Source organism: Cydia pomonella, chromosome 12 (assembly GCF_033807575.1).
Source record: "Cydia pomonella isolate Wapato2018A chromosome 12, ilCydPomo1, whole genome shotgun sequence".
NCBI lineage: Eukaryota > Metazoa > Arthropoda > Insecta > Lepidoptera > Tortricidae > Cydia > Cydia pomonella.
In genome coordinates this window covers 10,307,002-10,326,896 of record NC_084714.1, presented here as the reverse complement: position 1 = coordinate 10,326,896, position 19,895 = coordinate 10,307,002, and the positions used below count along the sequence as shown (strand labels likewise).

Here is a 19,895-nt window from a genome sequence, read left to right as displayed (position 1 = left end):
TAGTTTCAATGACGCTTTTGAAGTACCATTGAATGAAAACGGAAAGACAATATGATCAAAGTTGTTGACGTATTTATTCCATAGAGAATCCAACTCGACTGTTGTAGTATTGCCATTTAAAAATAAAACTAGATTATTTTCCGTTATATATCAATCACGCCAACATAATAAAACTTTAGGGCAAGAACTTAAACTTCCGAAATCTGTCAGTGTCAAACCTACCTTGTCTATGGAACATGAGAAACGTCAATGGAACAAATGTTTTTATAATAGCAATATTAGAAATCCATCAAAAGCGATATTTTAACATTATTAATATTAAATCTAGTTGGTACTCAACTACAACCAAAGCGGGAAAGATTTCACAATGAATATCCTACCTAAAAAAAGGCAAGTATTTTTACTTTTGGAATAGCCATTGTTTTACAAACTTCTATAAAATTGTAAACGTCCTGCAACAACATGCTCAAATAGTCTAAAGGTTTATCCTTTTACTCGCAGACTGCTATTCCAAACAAACATATTATGCACATGCAGTCAACATCAGATACACCTGTACTTGTGTGCCCAAAATTATGCAACGCCGACAGACTAGTCTTATGCAAATAGGGGGTATTGCTGCTATGTACCGTTGACAGAGTGCAGCTCTAGCACATATTGTAAACCAGAGTAAATTATTATATATGCCTTTTGTTATACAGGATTCGTTGTTCAGCTTTTTGATAAGTTTTTACTATGACATTGATGCATCAAGGCGGTTTGTTTACAGAGAGCCTATCGCAAAAGAAAATTGAAATATAGTTTCATAGTGTAAATATAGTATAGTTAAATAGTGTTTCTCTATCGCTCGAATATGCAAGAGTGATAGAAGCAGATGATGAATATTTTTTTTGTTTCACGGTAGGCCCTCAGTATGTGTTGGTGGCGCCCTCTACACAGAGTTTTGCATAATATTCCCTATACTTGTTACCACCACATTCATATATATATCTTATACCTTTAAACGAGCAATTCTTGTATATATATATATATATATATATATATATATATGTATATACATTTCTGTGATCTCGGAAACGATTTCGCTGAAATTTGGTATATGGAGGTTTTTGGGGGTATACAATCGATCTAGATTAGTCTTATGTTTGGGAAAACGCGTGTTTTCGAGTTTTCATGCGTTTTTCTTTCGACGCAGAATATGGTCGCTAATTTCGTGTTGCCGGCCACTGTCCGTCTGGTTCAGCGGGTTAAGACGCGGACTGCTAAACGAGTGTTACGGGTTCGAATCTCGCCCGGTGACTAAGTTTTTTTTTTTTTTATATGTTCAAGTTTATATATAATTTTTTATTGTTTTAGACAAGTTTAATTTAGTAAAAAAAATGTAGTTAAGATTATCACTTATACATCACCATATTACAATAAATAGTTATAACCGAGCGTTTCGCCCAGGTACTATATATATATATATGGGATAACAACTGTAACATAACATACTCTATCAACATGGTAAAACATTTGCTTCACTGCTTTTAATTTCAGATGGCATGTAAGGACAAAAGAGAATATTGCAAGAGTGAGAAGAGATGAAGCTGAAGCAGCAGAAAAAGAAAAAGAAGAGAGATTAAGAATTGAAAATGCAGACCGGGAAGCCAGGCTTAACATTCTGAAACATAAAAGTAAGCAAAAGTTGCTAGAACTAGGAATTAGTGATCTAGAGCCGCATCCTGAAACATCCCAACCCCAACAGCAAGAGCATATCAATTTATTTATTGACTTAGAACATGCCGTTAAAGCAACAAATAAAGATCATGATAAAGAAGTAAAAGAAAAAAAGGAAGAATATGAAAAGAAAATTGGTTACCTAACTTATCTGGGACAAGATACAAATGAAGCACTCAAAAAGAAAAGTTGGTATGAAGTGTTACCAGATACATCTAGGTTTTCTAGGTCCAGTGAAATTAAGGATACTTATGACAAATTGGTACTAAGGGATGAAGATGGTAAACCAAGGACTAAAGAAAGTGATATCAAAAATGGAGAAGTTTCTTGGAAGGCTAAGCAAAACTTAGATCCAATTCAGAAGTTTATTCAATATTGCACTGGAAAAAACAATATTGTGACTACAAGTAAAAGTTCAAAGAAAATAGAAACTATGACTAGTCTGGAAAGAAAAAATAAACATAAAAGTAAAAAGCACAAGAAAGTCAAAGATGAAAAACAAAAGAAGCTACTCAAGCTTAGAGAGGAGCGGCTGAAACGAGAACAACAAGAGAAACTGAAGACAGATATGTTTTTGAGCAGCCTCAATCCTACAACTACTCAAAAGCAGCCAGATTCTAGTGTGACAAGAGTCAAACCAAAATATAATTCCCAGTTCAATCCAGAGCTTGCCAGGCAAAATTATACTTAAAGAGACATGAACTGCTGTTATTTTAAGAAATGCATATGGTTAAAGAATACACTAAAGTGAATTATGATATTGTGACCTATTTCTTTCACTTCATCTTCTATCATAACTTGATTTTGTTTGACTGGTAGAGAATACCTTAAGGCAATAGGTCTGATATTTGTAATTTCTAGTATTGTGCAGATTAAATAAATAAACAAAGCTCATGAAACTAAATTTATATCAAAATATCAAGAGGATTATAATTTATGAAATATATTAAACAGTATTATTCTTAACTATAGTTGTTTTCTTATGTATAAATGCTAGGCTTGAATTATTTCTGGAATGTTTGTGTCAGCATAGCAATTGGGAGTTTATTCTCAATTTTATTATAACTGTACTTGAATGTTTCACAGAATATTTCTAACACTCTTCCAACCATGGCACCCTCACAAGATCCATCTAATGATTTTGACCTGAAAACATGAATAATATAACTTAATTATAATTCGGATTGATTATAAATAATATAAATTAACCTTCAATTTGACATAAAAAAGGGAAGGTAGTGACTAGTACCAAAGATACATGGACTGAGTAAGATGCGTAAAAACTAAGACAATTTCGTGCTTCAAATTTGACAGGTATTCGAGATGGCGCTGTACAGCTCCATTTTGTACATTTTGCGGTAACTCTCATTGTCAAAAGTTGAAGATAATTTTGAACCCGTAAGGCCCACCATACAGTTTTCCTATTTTTAATTTGAACCTTGTTGTATAGCAGATTAGGGTGACTTTCGTTTGTTTTGAAAACCAATGAAACTAAAGAAATGCTACTTTAGTTTTCGTAAGGTTCAAATTAGATTGAAACACTATGTTTCACATTATAATGCACATTGGGCCTTACGAGGCAAATTTTTTTTTTTAGTTTTTATTTACCGTTCTTTCGTCATGCATGATTTATGTATCCATGCCAAATTGCAGCTTTCTAACATTAACGATCACGGACGGGTTATTCCCACTAGTTACCACCAAACTTGGTGGTAACTAGTGGTACTGGTAACAACTGTTACCAGTGGTAACTACTGGGATTTTTTTTCCCACCTTTTACCACTGGTAACTACTGGAAAAAAAATCCCACTAGTTACCACCAACTTGATTTGGTGATAACTACTGGGAATAGTTACCACTGGTAAAAGGTGGAAATTTTTGGGGTTCCGTACCCAAAGGGTCAAACGGGACCCTATTACTGAGACTCCGCTGTCCGTCCGTCCGTCTGTCACCAGGCTGTATCTCATGAACCGTGATAGTTAGCGAGTTGAAATTTCTACAGATTATGTAGGTATTTCTGTTGCCGCTATAACAAAAAATACTAAAAACAGAATAAAATAAATATTTCTTTCCAATCTCGAGGTTCTCATCCAATCACTGAAGTTAAGAAACGTCGGGCGGGGTCAGTACTTGGATGGGTGACCGTTTTTATAGATAATGGTACGGAACCCTTCCTGTGCGAGTCCGATTCGCACTTGGCCGGTTTTTTTTCCAGTTTCCCAAAATTTGGTTAGCATTCAATACTAATAAATACAGTATAAATATAGAGTTCCTTAATCAATAATGAATTAAACGTCGAATTAATTATAAGTTAATTAGTTATTCGTTTCAGTATAAGCCGATTACTGTTTCAGTAAACTGCCTTAAAAGTGATAAAAAAATCGGTTTTTGACTGATTTGTTTGTTCGTTCGTATAATTGTGACGTTATTTATTGGAATTATTACATTATATTAATTATTACATTATGTTTTTTTTCCTTTTTGCCATCAACCTCGAGAGCATGACAGCATTTATCTTGTTAATTGTAAATTAAATTAATTATGACGTTACCTATGAAACCTGGATCTTTTGTCAAGGGCGCTTACGCCATAATGCGTTGCGCAGCGTTGTATTTATATAGGAGCATCGTTGATAATGGCATAAGCGCCATCGACAGTAAAGTCCCTTTCAATGGATAACGTCAGTCAAAGACCGATTTTTTTTATCGCTTTTAAGACAGTTGACTGAAACAGTAATGGAAAAACCCTCACGGACGAACGGACAGACGGACATGGCGAAACTATAAGGGTTCCTAGTTGATTACGGAACCTCAAAAAGGGGGTTAAAGGGTATAACTCGTATTTTATACCTTATCAAACTGAGGGCGTCGTAACAATGTCGTAATGGAGGCTGCATTTAGATGCACCACCCAACTAGTTAGGTCGATATTGTCACGGAACGCACACCACACGTCTCCTTATTATGGTCGTGTTGGGAATTGACAATATGTCAATTAGTGTTTACCGTTTATAAATAGTCTCAGATAGTCAATAATAAATAATAATAATCAATTACTACAGTCGATCTTCTCAATTACTTAATCCGCAATAGTAAATCTTATTGAATTGTATGAAGGTTCATTTTAAACTGCAACTAATTGTGTAGGTCAAAAAGCAAACATTAGAAGCAACTTAACTTTAGACACTTTAGTGCTACAGTTGATTGTGTGTTACGTCGTTTTCAATCGTTAGATTCAATACAAAATGAGACTAAACGCAAACGCGTACGTCACGTTTCAAAATCGAATTTATTTACACTAGGGGTACTGGACCTTAAATAAACGAACAACTTCCATATTCATTGACATACTTAAATGTACTAAGTACGTACTAGACAAGTATGGAAGGTAGAGGCAAGAGGAACAGAAACTCCTTAGGCAGAATTGTTGCAAAAGTGTCCAGCTGTCAGCTATAAATAATAGTTCCAAATCTCTCCAGAGTAGCTAAGAACCTAGGCGTTATTGACGGAGTGAAGTACGCTGTCTATGATTAGATTTTTTCCCAAGTATTCTAGGTATTGTAGCGCCACCTCTTTATGGTTTTTTGTCGGACACTTTTTGGTATATGGAGATTCTGTTCCTTCCCTCTACCTTCCGTATAGGGAGCGTGCATGAACTATAGGAGGCAGCACAGGAGCCGTCAGATTTTTGGCGCGAGGCGTAAATGTGATGTTTTTTGTTCCGATGTAGCCCACAAGATGGCAGAACCTACTATGCACAGGAAAACACTTGACGTGTAAATGTGCCTGTTTATGGTTCCGATTCAGACCACATGATGGCAGACCCTCCAACGCGCACGGTCCCTATAGACAAGCTATCGAGAACAACTTGTGTCCACCATTTTCGGCGTTTGACGTCTGTCACTATGCCTAAGAATAATAGCTAGTCAAAAGCGAAACTGTTGACAACTTTTCATTTTCTGCCTAAATACGTACTGTAAAGAATCTAGATAAAATTTATTAAGCAGAAATGTCTGCAAACGATGCTATTAACCTTAGAATAAATTTAAAAGTGGAAAAATACTGTCTTGGGTAAGACTTGAACCAGAGGCCGTGAGTTCAAGTCTCATCCAAGACAGTATTTTTCCACTTTTAAATTTATTCTAAGCTTAAAATTTATTTATTTCCATTAAACTGTAATGATTTTTTGACACTGCTATATTAAAATTTATAAAAATAGTCTTAAACTCAATCTTCTATTTTGATCAAAGCGCGCTTATATCGTAATATATTATTTTAATATAATAAAAACACTTCAAAAAATTAAAAGATAACAATGGATTTATCATTTTTGTTTATATATTCTACAAATAATAAGGCAGATTATCATTAGTACCTCCATGCTACATCTGCGAAATGTAATCTATGCGCCAAAGAAAATGGCGTACCACCGCGAGTGTTTAAAGTGACGTTTCAAAATAATCTAAATAAGCTTAAAACAAAAAAAAATCGCAGTGGATGGTTATTATATTGCTTTTATTACGTTTCTAGATATTATTAGAATACATTTTCATAACGCATAAATTAAAATCTCGCCAGTAGTCGGAGACGTACTAAACGCAATAGGCGGGTCCACAAAGAGCGAGCATACGCGCGAGGCAATTTCCTCACGCACAAACCGGCCAGTGTAGACGTGCCTCGGACGCCTAATGAAGCGCCGGCACTTCAATGAGGTGTGGAATAATTTTGTTGGAGATGCCGACTCTAATACTATACCTCAATGTCCATACTCACTTAGATAAACTAATGCCTTTCATATAGGCACTCAAGAACCCAACAAAAGTCTCGATGTTATCCTTGCCCGCTTGGCGCAAAAGCGTGTATATGCCCACCAAAAGCGGGTAGCCATCAATGTTGTCACCAGGTTTTCTTGCGAAAAAGTCGCCTAAAATAACAATACTTAATGTTGAAAATATAGGTAGGTCGAACTTCTATGAAATGATGACGTATAAATAACACTCGCACAGTCTGTGCCATCAAAATCGCTGCAGAGTTATTATAGGTACCATCAAAGAGAATTTATTATAGAGGCGTATTGTCAAAGTAAATCTTGTAGGTAGTCAACTAAATTTACGGCCATCTTTCGACACAGGACTAATAACCCTTAGAATGATGCTATTTGACCCATGTTCTTTCACTGATATATATGTGTAAAATTATATCAAACGGCGTCACCATCGAGTATAGGCCAAAGGTATATCGGCATCGATTCGAGCATATTTTTTTCTTGATTTTAGTAGACACGTTTTTTTCTTAGACTTATCTTAGACGGGGTTATATAGCATACTGAGCAACTTTTACTATGAGACCAACCCCGAAATCGCAAAAACAAATTTACTCACCCATAGAAATTGTCACGGTCAGAAAGCCAAAATAAATAAAATGTACGAAAAAGCCTTTGTTTTTTGCAATGCGGTTGGTGCCATAGTAAAAGTTGCTCAGTATGACCTAATATATAGGTATTCACCCCGTAAATTATTGCAGGTGACTAAATAACACCACATCTTTTGTACCATCAACCCGCGAATATTGGTACTATGTTTTTAGGGATTTGCCATATCTAATGACATCTTTTGTTTTTAAACGATTGCATCGCCGTCTGGTAAGGGTCGCAAGCTCTTGAATTTATTTCAATCTTGACGCAGCTCGCAGGCAACATTGTCCCGCGGGAATTTAGAGCAACAACTTGGAGGGCAACAATAAACCTGACTAGATTACATTTTGGCATTCTTGACAAGTGGCATATTGTCAAGAATGCCAAAATGTTTTTATTTTTTATTTTTATTTCGTTGCACTGCCTATGCTCTATCCCTCATTCATGGGCGCACGCATGTGGCAGCTCTATAGTATCCCTGCTATGAGCGCGGAACAGTCTCCCTTCATACCAAAACCTAAAGTGACTTATCCAACTGATTTACATACCAGTAGAAGAGCAAAATTGCATTTTGCCCAGCTGAGATATCAGTAACGTGGCACAGACAAGGCCGACGTCAGAGATGTTGAATTCCGTTGCGTTCCTGATGTAGATTTTATCAAATGGTTCGTAAATTCCACACCTCACTAGATGGTCTTCCAAGTACTTTAAAAGCTCTGATGTCACTTTTTTTTTTGACTCGGGGTCCTCGGACTTTAATTCGTTTAGTAATGCTCTGTAAAATAATAAATATCCTTGTTTTACATGTGACCATTGACACTGTCTTAGAGGTACTTTACATTTATGACTATTACATTTATGACTAATACATTTATCACATTGTAATCATTATACATTATAACGTCATTGCTCATTACCTTCCAACATTTCGGACATGTATTTAAATGATTTTAGCAGAATGGAGGGTTATTCCCACTAGTTACCACCAAGTTGTTACCAGTGGTAACAACAGGGAATTTTATTGCCACCTTTTACCAGTGGTAAGGTAAGGAACTTGCACAGCTACCTATAATATGTTGATACCCGCTAGTTCAATCCTGAGACCATGGTCGCTAAGGCAAGTATGAAATGTCAGAACGTAAGTACGTTGAAGAATTTACGAGAAAACGTCCCGTTAAATGTGTTTAAAAGGTATGCACGGGGTTGAAAAAGTTAAGTAAAAACAATATTTACTCATTCATCGTCTGCAGAGAGGCCTCCAAATGCGCGGAGTCAAACTTCGCCGAGATATTCAATTGATACGCTATATGCCTTCGGAGAATCTGTAGACTACCAATCAGCACTATAGCATCCGCCAACTGCTGGAAAACTTTCTGTCCCTTAGTTATTGCGAGTTCTGTGTCCTTTACATCAGCATTTAAAGAGTTAACATTGATTTTTTCTTGTCCTGTTCTCAATATGCTTTGCACTGTGTGTAGCTGGTTTTTAATCATGAACGCGAACAAGGTGTCCAGGCCGTGAAGACCCACCACTCCTATGGCTTCGTTCAGTTTCGCGAAAGTTTTTGTGTTTACTATCTCAGTCTGAGTTTTGATGTCGTACCATGCGGTACAAATGCTGATATAACAGCAAACCCTGCATTGAATATTAAACAAAACTATCAGAATAGGTTCCAAGATAAAGAATTATTTAAAGGTGAGATACTATTTGCTGCACAACACTTAACTAAATTTAAACACTTGTGACACCTTCCTGAAGTGTAAGTAGGTAATCAGGAACTCCTCTCGTACAATACCTTAGAGAAATAAGGAACATAGAGAGATCACTCCATACATAAGTTTTCTTACCAAAACGCTTATTATTTTCGTAGTCAACATCTAGCGTCGAGTAGCGGATTTATCAGTACTGCTACCTGAAAATATATATCGCGACGAACGTAAATTCTATTTTCAACTCCTTCAGCTTGTAATATGAATTGTAAATTGTTGAGCAATACACTTTTCGTGAGTCGCGACACCCGTGACATCTAGTCACTTATTTCTCTATGAAAATACCTACTGTGTGTGACGGAATGTCACTGCATACCTATACTTAAGTTAAATATTACAGTCCCCATAATTAAAAAAAGCAATAAAGTACCTTGCATCAGTGAGCTGCACAATTTGTCTCGCGAGGCTCCCCATGAACCCGGCGGAGGGGCTGTACAGCGTCACGCCTTTACGCAAGCTGATCTCTTTGGCCACACTGTCCACGATTATAGCAGATACCTTCAAACAAACATTTAAAACGTTAAATGTATGTCTCAAAATGGGTCCATATTGGCTCATATACAATTTATTATTCGAATATTTTTAATGATACCGCTTTGTAGTCATCAATGTTGTGTCAATACCGACATCCTTATGCATGACAGCATGAACCGTTCAAATCAGACCTAACCTAACCCTTAAGGGCCTTTATAGATCATTAGTTTTATTTGACGGAGTCGGCTTGGTCATACTCGAATCGCATGTGTCATCCCTTAAATTACAAAATAGGGTAAGTACAAAGTATGACGAAACCGTTTTCTTGGGATAAATTTCTGCAACAGGCGATAGAAAAACCGAATAGTCGCCTATAAAAACGGATAACATTTCCTTGTGCTTACCTGTTTTTGCCAAATCCGTAACCCGTGCATGTTAATATAATCTTGAATATATTCCAGAGATCTCTTGTAACCATCCATACTTTCCGCCAACTTCTGTAGTCGTGCCAATAATGTGTTTGGGGCTAACAGTTTCTTAGTCTGGGGCTCGAGGAATTCTACAAATTTCTTGCTAATGTGGGTGTCAAGCTCTTTTAGCAAGCCTTCTTCTAATAATTCTGCTGGGTCCACTCTTATGACACCTACTAGAGTAGAGCGCATGTCCAGGATACCTTAAATTAAAACTAAACTAATTAGATAAATACCTACTTACTAGAGACATAATTAGATGTTTCGGAAAAAACAGGTATGCGGTTAAAGTTAGTTAATTCAGCATTATATATAGCGTATATGAAATATAGATATTTTCCAAACCACAGCGGGTTTACGAGATACCTACCCGCTTTTACGAGAGAAACCATATTGGTATTATTTTTTTATTCACTGTGAACTCACCTGTCGTAAATGTGGATGCTGAATGTGTAAGCCTCGCGACCTCCATTCTATGCTCCAGCTGAGCAAATTCCTTTAGCCTCTCTTTGTCCAATCTCGTCGGTATTTCCTTAATAGTCCACGTCTGTAGATCGATAATTTTCTCGACTAGACTAAATACCATCTCCGGGATAATCTGTAGCACCTTTTGGATATATTTTATCAATTCATTACTGTAGTACTGTGACACTGACACAAGGTCATCACTATGAGCCTGGTTTATTCTTAGCAGTGGTATTTCCATGGCACTTGCAAGCTTGAGAAATAGGGCTCTCAATCTACTTGTCACCGCAGGATTGTCTTTTATACTTTCTTGCATGAACTGCGTGTATGTATCGATTATGCACCATGCGTAACTTACATCAGCTGCAATTTCCAGAGTCACTAGAGAGTCGTCTTTCAACGACGCAGCTCTGAGTGCATTCTTTAATGCGTCTTTGGTTTCTGAAAGGAACTGTAGAACTGTTGAAGTGCTTTTGATACTATGAAATTCTTCAACTTCATCTAAAGCCTGTATAAGCTGCGTAATTTTCTTCATAGATTTAGTGCTGATCGAATCTCCAACTGATTTGATCTGATTTGCGATATTCGTGAACCATTGCTTTAACTGGTCATTCCCTTGGACTTTTGCGAACGATTTGTCACCTGAGAACAGTTCTGCTAGATTGTTCAGAGCTTCCAATGCTTCCGCCTTACTAGTATTCCAAGTGTCGTTCCTGCTTTCTAGTAATCTGTTTAACATTTCTCTGACTTTTAATTCTAACTCAGCAGTGCTTATAAGCAGCTCTAAAATTTTCTGTGCATCATAATTGGACTCTTTTATGACTAGCTCCTTTAGCTGCTTGCTTTTTTTATTATTATCGTAAAATATCACGTTACTATTATGCAACAAAAGCCAGCGTAGGACAAAGTTAGAATTTATCAGCAAATTCAGTATTTTATTAATGTTGTCCAGAACAAAATCGTCAGTCATCACGCCTTCTTTTAAAAGCTGATGAGTTTTGTTGATCAACATGAGTACAGCGCTTCCTCTTTTAGAGAACACCTCTTTGACCATCTTGCTGTTGCACGTATTGCTTAGTGCGGATTTTGCAGCTTTAAAATTCTCCCAATAATCTATGACATTGATAGTGACCCCCATGTAGATAGGGACGATCCAGTTGCTTGGAAAAAACTTGTCGGCTATCTCTCTCATTTTGGAAACATCGTTATGTAGGTACTGCGGTATGAAGAATAGACAGACCACGAGCATGCTAGCCTGCGTGGCGAGCGCGGAGGCCTGGTGCTCGGGCATCGTGTACACGGCTAATTGGTTGTAAATGTCCTCTGATCTCAACTTTCCAACCACTTTTTCGATGAAGTATGGGTGGATATTTATGCGCCTAAAATAGCAACATAAAAAAGGTAAAAATAATTGGTATAATTTTAGTAGATTGGTATAGGTATGTTACCTATTATGTATAACAAGTACATCAACCGCCGTCACTTGTATTATTTATTTAAATTTTATTGCACAATATAAGTATAAATTACAAATGGCGGACTTAACGCCCAAAGGCATTCTCTACCAGTCAACCATCAGGCTAAAAAAAACAGAAACAGCAGTAGGAGCAGGGTTGTAATTTCTTTGTCATTACCAGTCCTCAAGTGACTAGTCTTTGGTAGTAAATTAATGACTGCTTACCCAAAATATTCAACAGGATAGTCAGCAGACCTCTTCCTGTGTAACTGATCGTATCCCGTGTCGCGCAATAGCTTACACACATCGTCAACATTAGACTGGGACTGACTGGTGCTGTAGCGGTAGAAAGCTACTAGCAGTCTCTCTCGTATTATTCCTGGTATGTAGAGGTCACATAGCAGCAGCATGGAGCCATACAAGTAAAGAGATTCACACTGGAAATTACATGAAATGGTATTACCAGTTGAGCATTGTATTGCATAAAATGAAGGAGGCCTACACCCAAAGGGTAGAGACGGGCTACAGAGAGAGAGAGAGAGAAAGAGAGAGGTATTAACAGTATTCAGCCTAGCTAAGCCCAAAAAAGCAGTTCAAACTTATTATTATAAACAACATAAACTTTGATGATCTGTCTGGCCTAGTGGGTAGTGACTCTGCCTATGAAGCAGCTGCTTCTGGGTTCAAATCCTGGTAATGGCATTTATTTGTGTGATGAGCATAGATATTTGTTCCTCAGTCATGGGTGTTTTCTATGTATTTATAAATATTTATATTTTATATATGTATATCGTTGTATTCGTTGTCTAGGTACCCATAACCCAAGCTTTATTGAGCTTATTGTGGGACTTAGTCAATTTGTATAAGAATGTCCTAAAATATTTATTTATATATAAACTATTTAGAACTCGAACCTTATTGTCTAGAAAGATTTGTATTTGAAAACATTACTCAAGTTGCTTGTGAGAAAAATTACTTACTTCTCTCAAAAGGCTGTCTTGTATTACTGGCAACTTGACAGCCAGTTATGTTAGCCCTATTGTATAAACAAAATAATTATGATATTATAAATTCCATACCAGTAGTTGTTTTCCTTCAACATCTTTCATGACAGTCTCAATGTTTTGCTGAATGAAAGCCCCATCATATAGCTGTTCCACAAATGAGTTCAGATCTATTATGTATTGATGAATGTTTTCAAACAACAAGTAGAAGCGGTTTATTATTTCTAGATACTTTTCTTTGAGATCATCATCCAAATCTTGCAGTTTCTGGAAAAAAAGTGTCATCACTATCAGCCTGGTGCTGAACATAGACTGAAGTAGGTTAAGATATCAAGAAAAATCAGCAATTTTAATGATATAGAATTCTGATGATCCTACTTCTTCATATTAACTGTATTGGTAAAAAAACAACATAATGGATACATAAAAAAGTTATCTTTATTTAGGCCCACATCCTAATTTTTTTAAATATTTTAGAAACTGTAGTCGGGTCCACACAGAGCGAGCGAGCGCGCGGCGCGTGCGTTTTCCTCGCTCGAGCGCGCCGCCTCGGGCGAGGCACGTCTACACTGGCCGGTTTGTGCGTGAGGAAATTGCCTTGCACGTATGCTTGCTCTGTGTGGACCCGGCTAGTAACATGTATTTCCCCATCTTTTGGGAAACATATCAAAAAGCCTAGACTTCGTTTTTAGGGTTCCGTAGCCAAATGGCAAAAAACGGAACCCTTATAGATTCGTAATGTCCGTCTGTCTGTCCGATTACGTCACAGCCACTTTTTTCCAAAACTATAAGAGCTATACTGTTCAAACTTGGTAAGTAGATGTATTCTATGAACCGCATTAAGATGTTTACAGAAAAATAGAAAAAAAAACAATAAATTTTGGGGGTTCCCCATACTTAGAACTGAAACTCAAAAAATCTTTTTTCATCAAACCCATACGTGTGGGGTATCTATGGATAGGTCTTTAAAAATGATATTGAGGTTTCTAATATCATTTTTTTCTAAACTGAATAGTTTGCGCGAGAGACACTTCCAAAGTGAAAAAAAAGTGTCCCCCCCCCCCCCCCTGTAACTTCTAAAATAACAGAATGAAAAATCTAAAAAAAAATATATGATATACATTGCCATGTAAACTTCCACCGAAAATTGGTTTGAACCAGATCTAGTAAGTAGTTTTTAATACTTCATAAATGGTACGGAACCCTTCATGGGCGAGTCCGACTCGCACTTGGCCGCTTTTTTAGCATTAGAAAAAGAATACACAATCTTGATGAGTCTTTTTATCAAAAACGCTATAAAAAATAGTAACTATTACTTATGAAACTAAATAAATGTAATTAGGCGGATCCACACCGAGCGAGCATACGGGCAAAGCAATTTCTTCACACACGAACTGGCCAGTGTAGATGTGCCATGGCCAAGGCCGCGCACTCGAGCGAGGAAAACGCGTGCGCCGCCTCGGCCGAGGCACATCTACTCTGGCCAGTTTGTGCGCCAGGAAATTGCCTCGCGCGTATGGTCTGCCTGTGTGGACCTGCTTTATGAGCTATTGTTGCATATTAGCCGCAACTTATTTTTCAAAAGTGTTTTTCAATAAAAAGACGCTTCAAGATTGCTTACCTTCATTATAATTCTAAAACAAACGAAGTATAGACCAAGGTTAAATAAAGCGGCCAAGTGCGAGTCAGACTCGCCCATGAAGGATTCCGTACCATTTATGACGTATTAAAAAAAACTACTAACTAGATCTCGTTCAAATAAATTTTCGGTGGAAGTTTGCATAGTAATGTATATCATATATTTTTTTTAGTTTTATCATTCTGTTATTTTAGAAGTTACAGGGGGGGAGGGGACACACACACACATTGTACCACTTTGTGTCTCTCTCGCAAACTATTCAGTGTAGAAAAAATAATAATATTAGAAACCTGAATATCATTTTTGAAGACCTATCCATAGATACCCCATTTGATAAAAAAAAAAATATTTTATGACGTATTAAAAAAAACTACTTACTAGATCTCGTTCAAACCAATTTTCGGTGGAAGTTTGCATGGTAATGTACATCATATATTTTTTTTAGTTTTATCATTCTCTTATTTTAGCAGTTACAGTACAGGGAGAGGGGCACACATTTTACCACTTTGGAAGTGTCTCTCGAGCGTACTATTCAGATTAGAAAAAAATGATATTAGAAACCTCAATATAATTTTTGAAGACCTATCTATAGATACCCCCCATGTATGGGTTTGATGAAAAAAAAATATTTTTATTTTATGACGTATTAAAAAAAAGTACGTACTAGATCTCGTGCAAACCAATTTTCGGTGGAAGTTTGCATGGTAATGTACATCATAGTTTTTTTTAGTTTTGTCATTCTCTTATTTTTGAAGTTACACGAGAGGGGAGGGGGGGGGGGACACATTTTACCACTTTGGAAGTGCCTCTCGCGCGTACTATTCAGTTTAGAAAAAAATGATATTAGAAACCTCAATATCATTTTTGACACACTTGGGTATGGGTTTGATGAAAAAAAAATTTTTGAAACTCAAAAGTTCTAAATATGGGGAACCCCCAAATTTTATTGTTTTTTTTCTATTTTTGTGTGAAAATCTTAATGCGGTTCATAGAATACATCTACTTACCAACTTTGAACAGTATAGTTCTTATAGTTTCGGAAAAAAGTGGCTGTAACATAAACGGACAGACAGACGGACATGACGAATCTATAAGGGTTCCGTGTTTTGCCATTTGGCTACGGAACCCTAAAAACATTAGTTACAACAGTTAACAGTTAGTAATAACAGTTTTGTTAATGAAGAATTAGTACAAATTACCATATTCATATTGATTTTCTTTTCCTGGTTGTCGGCAATTTTGAAATATCCAAAATCCATGATAACATCTTGATACTTTTGCTGAAGTTCTTTATTTTCTAAGCTGCAATGATAAAAAGTCACACCAATATACATATACATATTTATACAGACTTTTTATATTCGATATATACATATTTATACACACTTTTTTGGAAGTCTCATGACAAAAGATGTCTTAACTGATGTTTTAGAAGATGGCCCTATTTTGTCAAAGACATTGACCTTTTAGAGAGTGCGCAGCGAAGAGCCATCAAGATTCCATTTAAGCTGAAACGTCTACAATATGAAGAAAGGCTAAAGGTACTGAAGCTGCCCACACTCAAAGCCAGGAGAGTGAGAGGAGATCTTATCAAGTGTTTTAAAATTGTTACCCACTGCTACAACCTCGCCGACATTCACAATATAATCAATAAGAGAACTATCAGCCATATGGACCTACCTAGAAAGCCACATCCTGGTACCCAAGAAATATTACAAGAGCTCAGAAACGACCAAGGACCCGATGGTGTAACGAGCTGGCTGACTTCGCGGGATTAACATGGAACAGACAGGCTACTAACAAACAGAATTGGAATAAGATGGGGGAGGCCTTTGCCCAACAATGGGATTCTTTGTAATACCTTTGTATTACTAGGCTAAATAAATTAAATCAGCCGTGAGACCCGAGGTCACAGCCTAAGAATTGTTCACACACCAACTACTACAAAAGCTGCATATCATTTTTTATCCAACCGTGTTGTGGCGGCTTGGAATCATTCACAGGATAGTGTTGTGACTGCTCTCTCGGTCAATGTGTTTAAAAACAGATTGGACAAGTGCCTTTTAACCCATTCAGGGCCCGTGACTCAGCATATGGGTCATGTTCAAACAGTCGCGCAGGGCCCGTGACTCACATGTGAGTCGTGAATAAATTCTGATTTAAACATAAACAAAACGTAATATGACGAAATAATATAAGTATAATTTGAGCTAACAAAAGAAATTCAAAGGTGTATGTGAAGTCCGCAATCCGCATTGGGCTAGCGTGGGGACTATAGCCCGAGCCGCCTCGCGCATGAGAGGAGGCCTGTGCCCAGCAGTGGGACGTATATAGGCTAAATTATTATTATTATTATTATTTATTGAGCTAACAACCATCTTTATAAGGCATGTTGAATAACATAATTGAAAACATGTTTTTTTTTAGTGAAACAGGGTCTAGAATATTCAAGTTTGGTTTACTGGAAGTGTAATATAGTAAATATTCTGAAATTCGAGATACATACGTGTCCCAAGCAAATGGATAAATCTACATTTCAAAAATATCAAAAATATATTTATGCCTAAAGTTATTGGCATGACTCAAGGTATGGGTCACCGTGGCCTGGCGCTAATTGTAAAAACTACACATATCTTCATAGCACGCAAAAATAAACTTTATAAATTGGTTTTAAAGCTTATTTCATGACGAAACTCGTTGCAAATTGTACCTTTTTACAATGGATTACTGTTTGGATGGTAGCAAGCGACATTTCTAAGGACCAAACTTATTACCATGCCAATTTTTTTTGTTTCATTATAAAAACAGGGCGGCTTAAACAGTCACCAACTAAATGGTATATTGTATTATCGCAATAGTGTGTGAGAAATATTTAAAAGAAAATATTTTTTCTAAACATGTTCGTGTAATAAGTACTATAATACATTTTAAGTGCTCTATTGTTTATATTATAATGACGTTTACCAAAACAAAGTTCATGACCGGCCACATGTAAGATTATCGGAGACACTTGGACAATAAACAATGGATGCACCTGGGCGGCGGCGGATTTAGCGGCGGTATTATCTTTAACGTGGTATTTTTGACATAAACTCAACAAATGATTCACCCCATCCCCTCTATTAGGATGTATTTTAGAGTAACATGGGAAATTATATTTAGTCACGATTTATTCGTTGGCGATTTTATGCTCCTCTCTGGGCTCTTCAGTGATTTCGTATTTTGTGATTTTTGTGACCTTGGCTATGGATACCCGGAATTTGAACCCTCGTGACCTCCTGACAAATTGTGCTATGAAATGGATTTTTCTGAACCCTATAACTATATGAAAATAACAGCGCCCTCTTGACAATGATCATCTATTTCTGATCAGGCTTTAAAATGTTCATTCTTAATTTCTTACAAATATCAACAAATTAGTAAATATATATATATATTTTTAATATGAACAGTAAACAGTTGGTTAGTAAAAATGTTGCATAATATTGTCCAACGGACCGGATTCATAAGCGGCAATTTCTTTGACGTTCGCGCCAGGCCCCGAGACCCATAAGCTGAGTCACACGTTTTAGCTGAAAATGGTTTGTATGGTGGCCCGGCGTGTTGTGTACGCTTCGTGGTTCGTGGCCATGAATGGGTTAAACAATAAGTTAGACTGATGTTACTTAGTAATGTGCTTCGACATACAACTTTACAAACTTTTTTGCTGTATAATAGTGGACACTGTGTGACAAAGGCTCATCAGCTAAATAGCTGCTTGCCTATAATTACATAAAAAAATTAATATAAATAAGACTTCTACATTTGACATGTAATTAATTACTATTGACAACCGGTTTGGCCTAGTGGGTAGTAACCCTGCCTACAAAGCTGATGGTCCTGAGTTCAAATCCTGGTAAGGGCATTTATTTGTGTGATGAGCATGGATATTTGTTCCTGAGTCATGGGTGTTTTCTATGTATTTAAGTATATAAATATTTTTATAGTATATATATTATATTGTTGTCTAAGTACCCTCAACACAAGCCTTATTGAGTTTACAGAGGGACTTAGTCAATTTGTGTAATAATATCCTATAATATTTAATATTTATTTATATTTACTTCATCAATAAAATTACTTACAAAAATATTGGTGGGATATGATCCTTAAGCCTTAGAATTTCTGCTATTATAGCATTGCCGTGTGAAACTAGTTTCAACAAATTTTGAGCACAAAGATTATCCTCTGCCATGAAAACCCTCATTCCGTGCGCTGTGATTTATAGTATTATTTCAAACTGTACGCTGAAAATTATCACAACTGTTTTTAATCATATCACAACTTTGGTTAAGCTACTGATTAACACAGAATAAAGATAGAATTAGGAATAAAAATAAACACAAAATTATTTAAAGAGTACAACACAATCATATTTACAATTACAACTTTTTTTTTTTTTTTTTTTTTAATTTATGGCTATCGCCACGAAGGCATTTGCCAGCATCACGTCAATATAGTTCCCCATAAAATTACAACTTTCCCTTCAGAAAGAAAAAAACATCTTGTCAACTTGACAGGTTTTAGAGTTACCATCTTAATTTAAAATTACCAGGACTTCATATTTACAGCAGCTTAAAGTATTAGAGTCAGACCAAGCTAAGTTGGCAGCGATTTTGATAGCCCAGCTCGTGTAAGTAAACGTCATAATTTCATAGATGTTTGACGTTTAGAATAACACTTGCACTGTCTGGGCCAAATAATACAATACTCAATATGAGTCAGGGCTATCAAAATCGCTGCTAACTTATCTTAGTTTGACTTTCTTTAATATTTTTGTCCTTCAAATATAAAGAGATTTTGTGGGAAGTGCCTTTTACCCATGTTGAGTATGTATAGATTTATACTGGCAGGTTAGATATTATGAATGTTTACTTGAATTCTATGTCAGGTGTCACAGCTGGAAAAAATGAATATCTGTTGTTGTGTTATGTATGATAAGATGATTTAATTAAATATATATTGTGTATCCGACATCTGCCTATCATTTATCAACCCATAAGAGCCGATTACATCCACAGTCGCTATGGCCCGATATCAGGCCGATGTCGGGACCGAGCAAGAGCATTTTTCCGTTTCACCAAACATCTTTTATAATATTTGACATGTAAAAAATACTTGGTATCTAATTGCTAAAAATGTCCCATGTTTGATATTATTGCATATGAACCATATTTTTATATTTCAAATATTGTTAAAGCGAAAATTACATCCACCCTTTCCGATAACAGGCCCGAAATCAGTCCCGATTTCGGTCGTGAATATCGTTTTCCGTTTCACGAAATATCAGCACATCGTTAACAATATATGAAATGTAAAAAATACTTTCTCTATCTGCCAAAAAAGTTTAATGTTTGATATTTTTGCACATAAACCATTTTTTACATTTCAAATATCGTAAACGATGTGTTGATATTAGGTGAAACGGAAAAATACTCTTGCTCGGGCC

The 19,895-nt window shown here is 36.3% G+C and overlaps 2 protein-coding genes across 3 annotated transcripts; one reads left to right on the top strand and one right to left on the bottom strand.

The window, feature by feature from the left end:
* Positions 1–88: 88 nt before the first annotated feature.
* LOC133523500 (leukocyte receptor cluster member 1 homolog) lies at positions 89–2,686 on the top strand. The gene is made up of 2 exons (XM_061859134.1): positions 89–390; positions 1,540–2,686. Exons 1-2 carry the CDS (start codon positions 368–370, stop codon positions 2,408–2,410), a joined length of 894 nt encoding a protein of 297 aa, XP_061715118.1. The 5' UTR covers positions 89–367; the 3' UTR covers positions 2,411–2,686.
* Positions 2,610–18,836, bottom strand: LOC133523498 (WASH complex subunit 5). 2 transcript variants are annotated; one of them, XM_061859130.1, is made up of 11 exons: positions 18,532–18,836; positions 15,607–15,709; positions 12,844–13,035; positions 11,990–12,201; positions 10,270–11,687; positions 9,778–10,046; positions 9,270–9,397; positions 8,364–8,765; positions 7,679–7,905; positions 6,491–6,641; positions 2,610–2,865 (listed from the first exon to the last, which is right to left on the bottom strand). In XM_061859130.1, the coding sequence occupies exons 1-11, from the start codon at positions 18,651–18,653 to the stop codon at positions 2,724–2,726; spliced, it is 3,366 nt and encodes a 1,121-aa protein (XP_061715114.1). In that variant the 5' UTR covers positions 18,654–18,836; the 3' UTR covers positions 2,610–2,723. The 2 variants fall into 2 exon arrangements, with proteins under 2 accessions (XP_061715114.1, XP_061715115.1); XM_061859131.1 differs by lacking the exon at positions 18,532–18,836 and adding an exon at positions 15,794–16,433.
* Between the last annotated feature and the right edge of the window lie 1,059 nt (positions 18,837–19,895).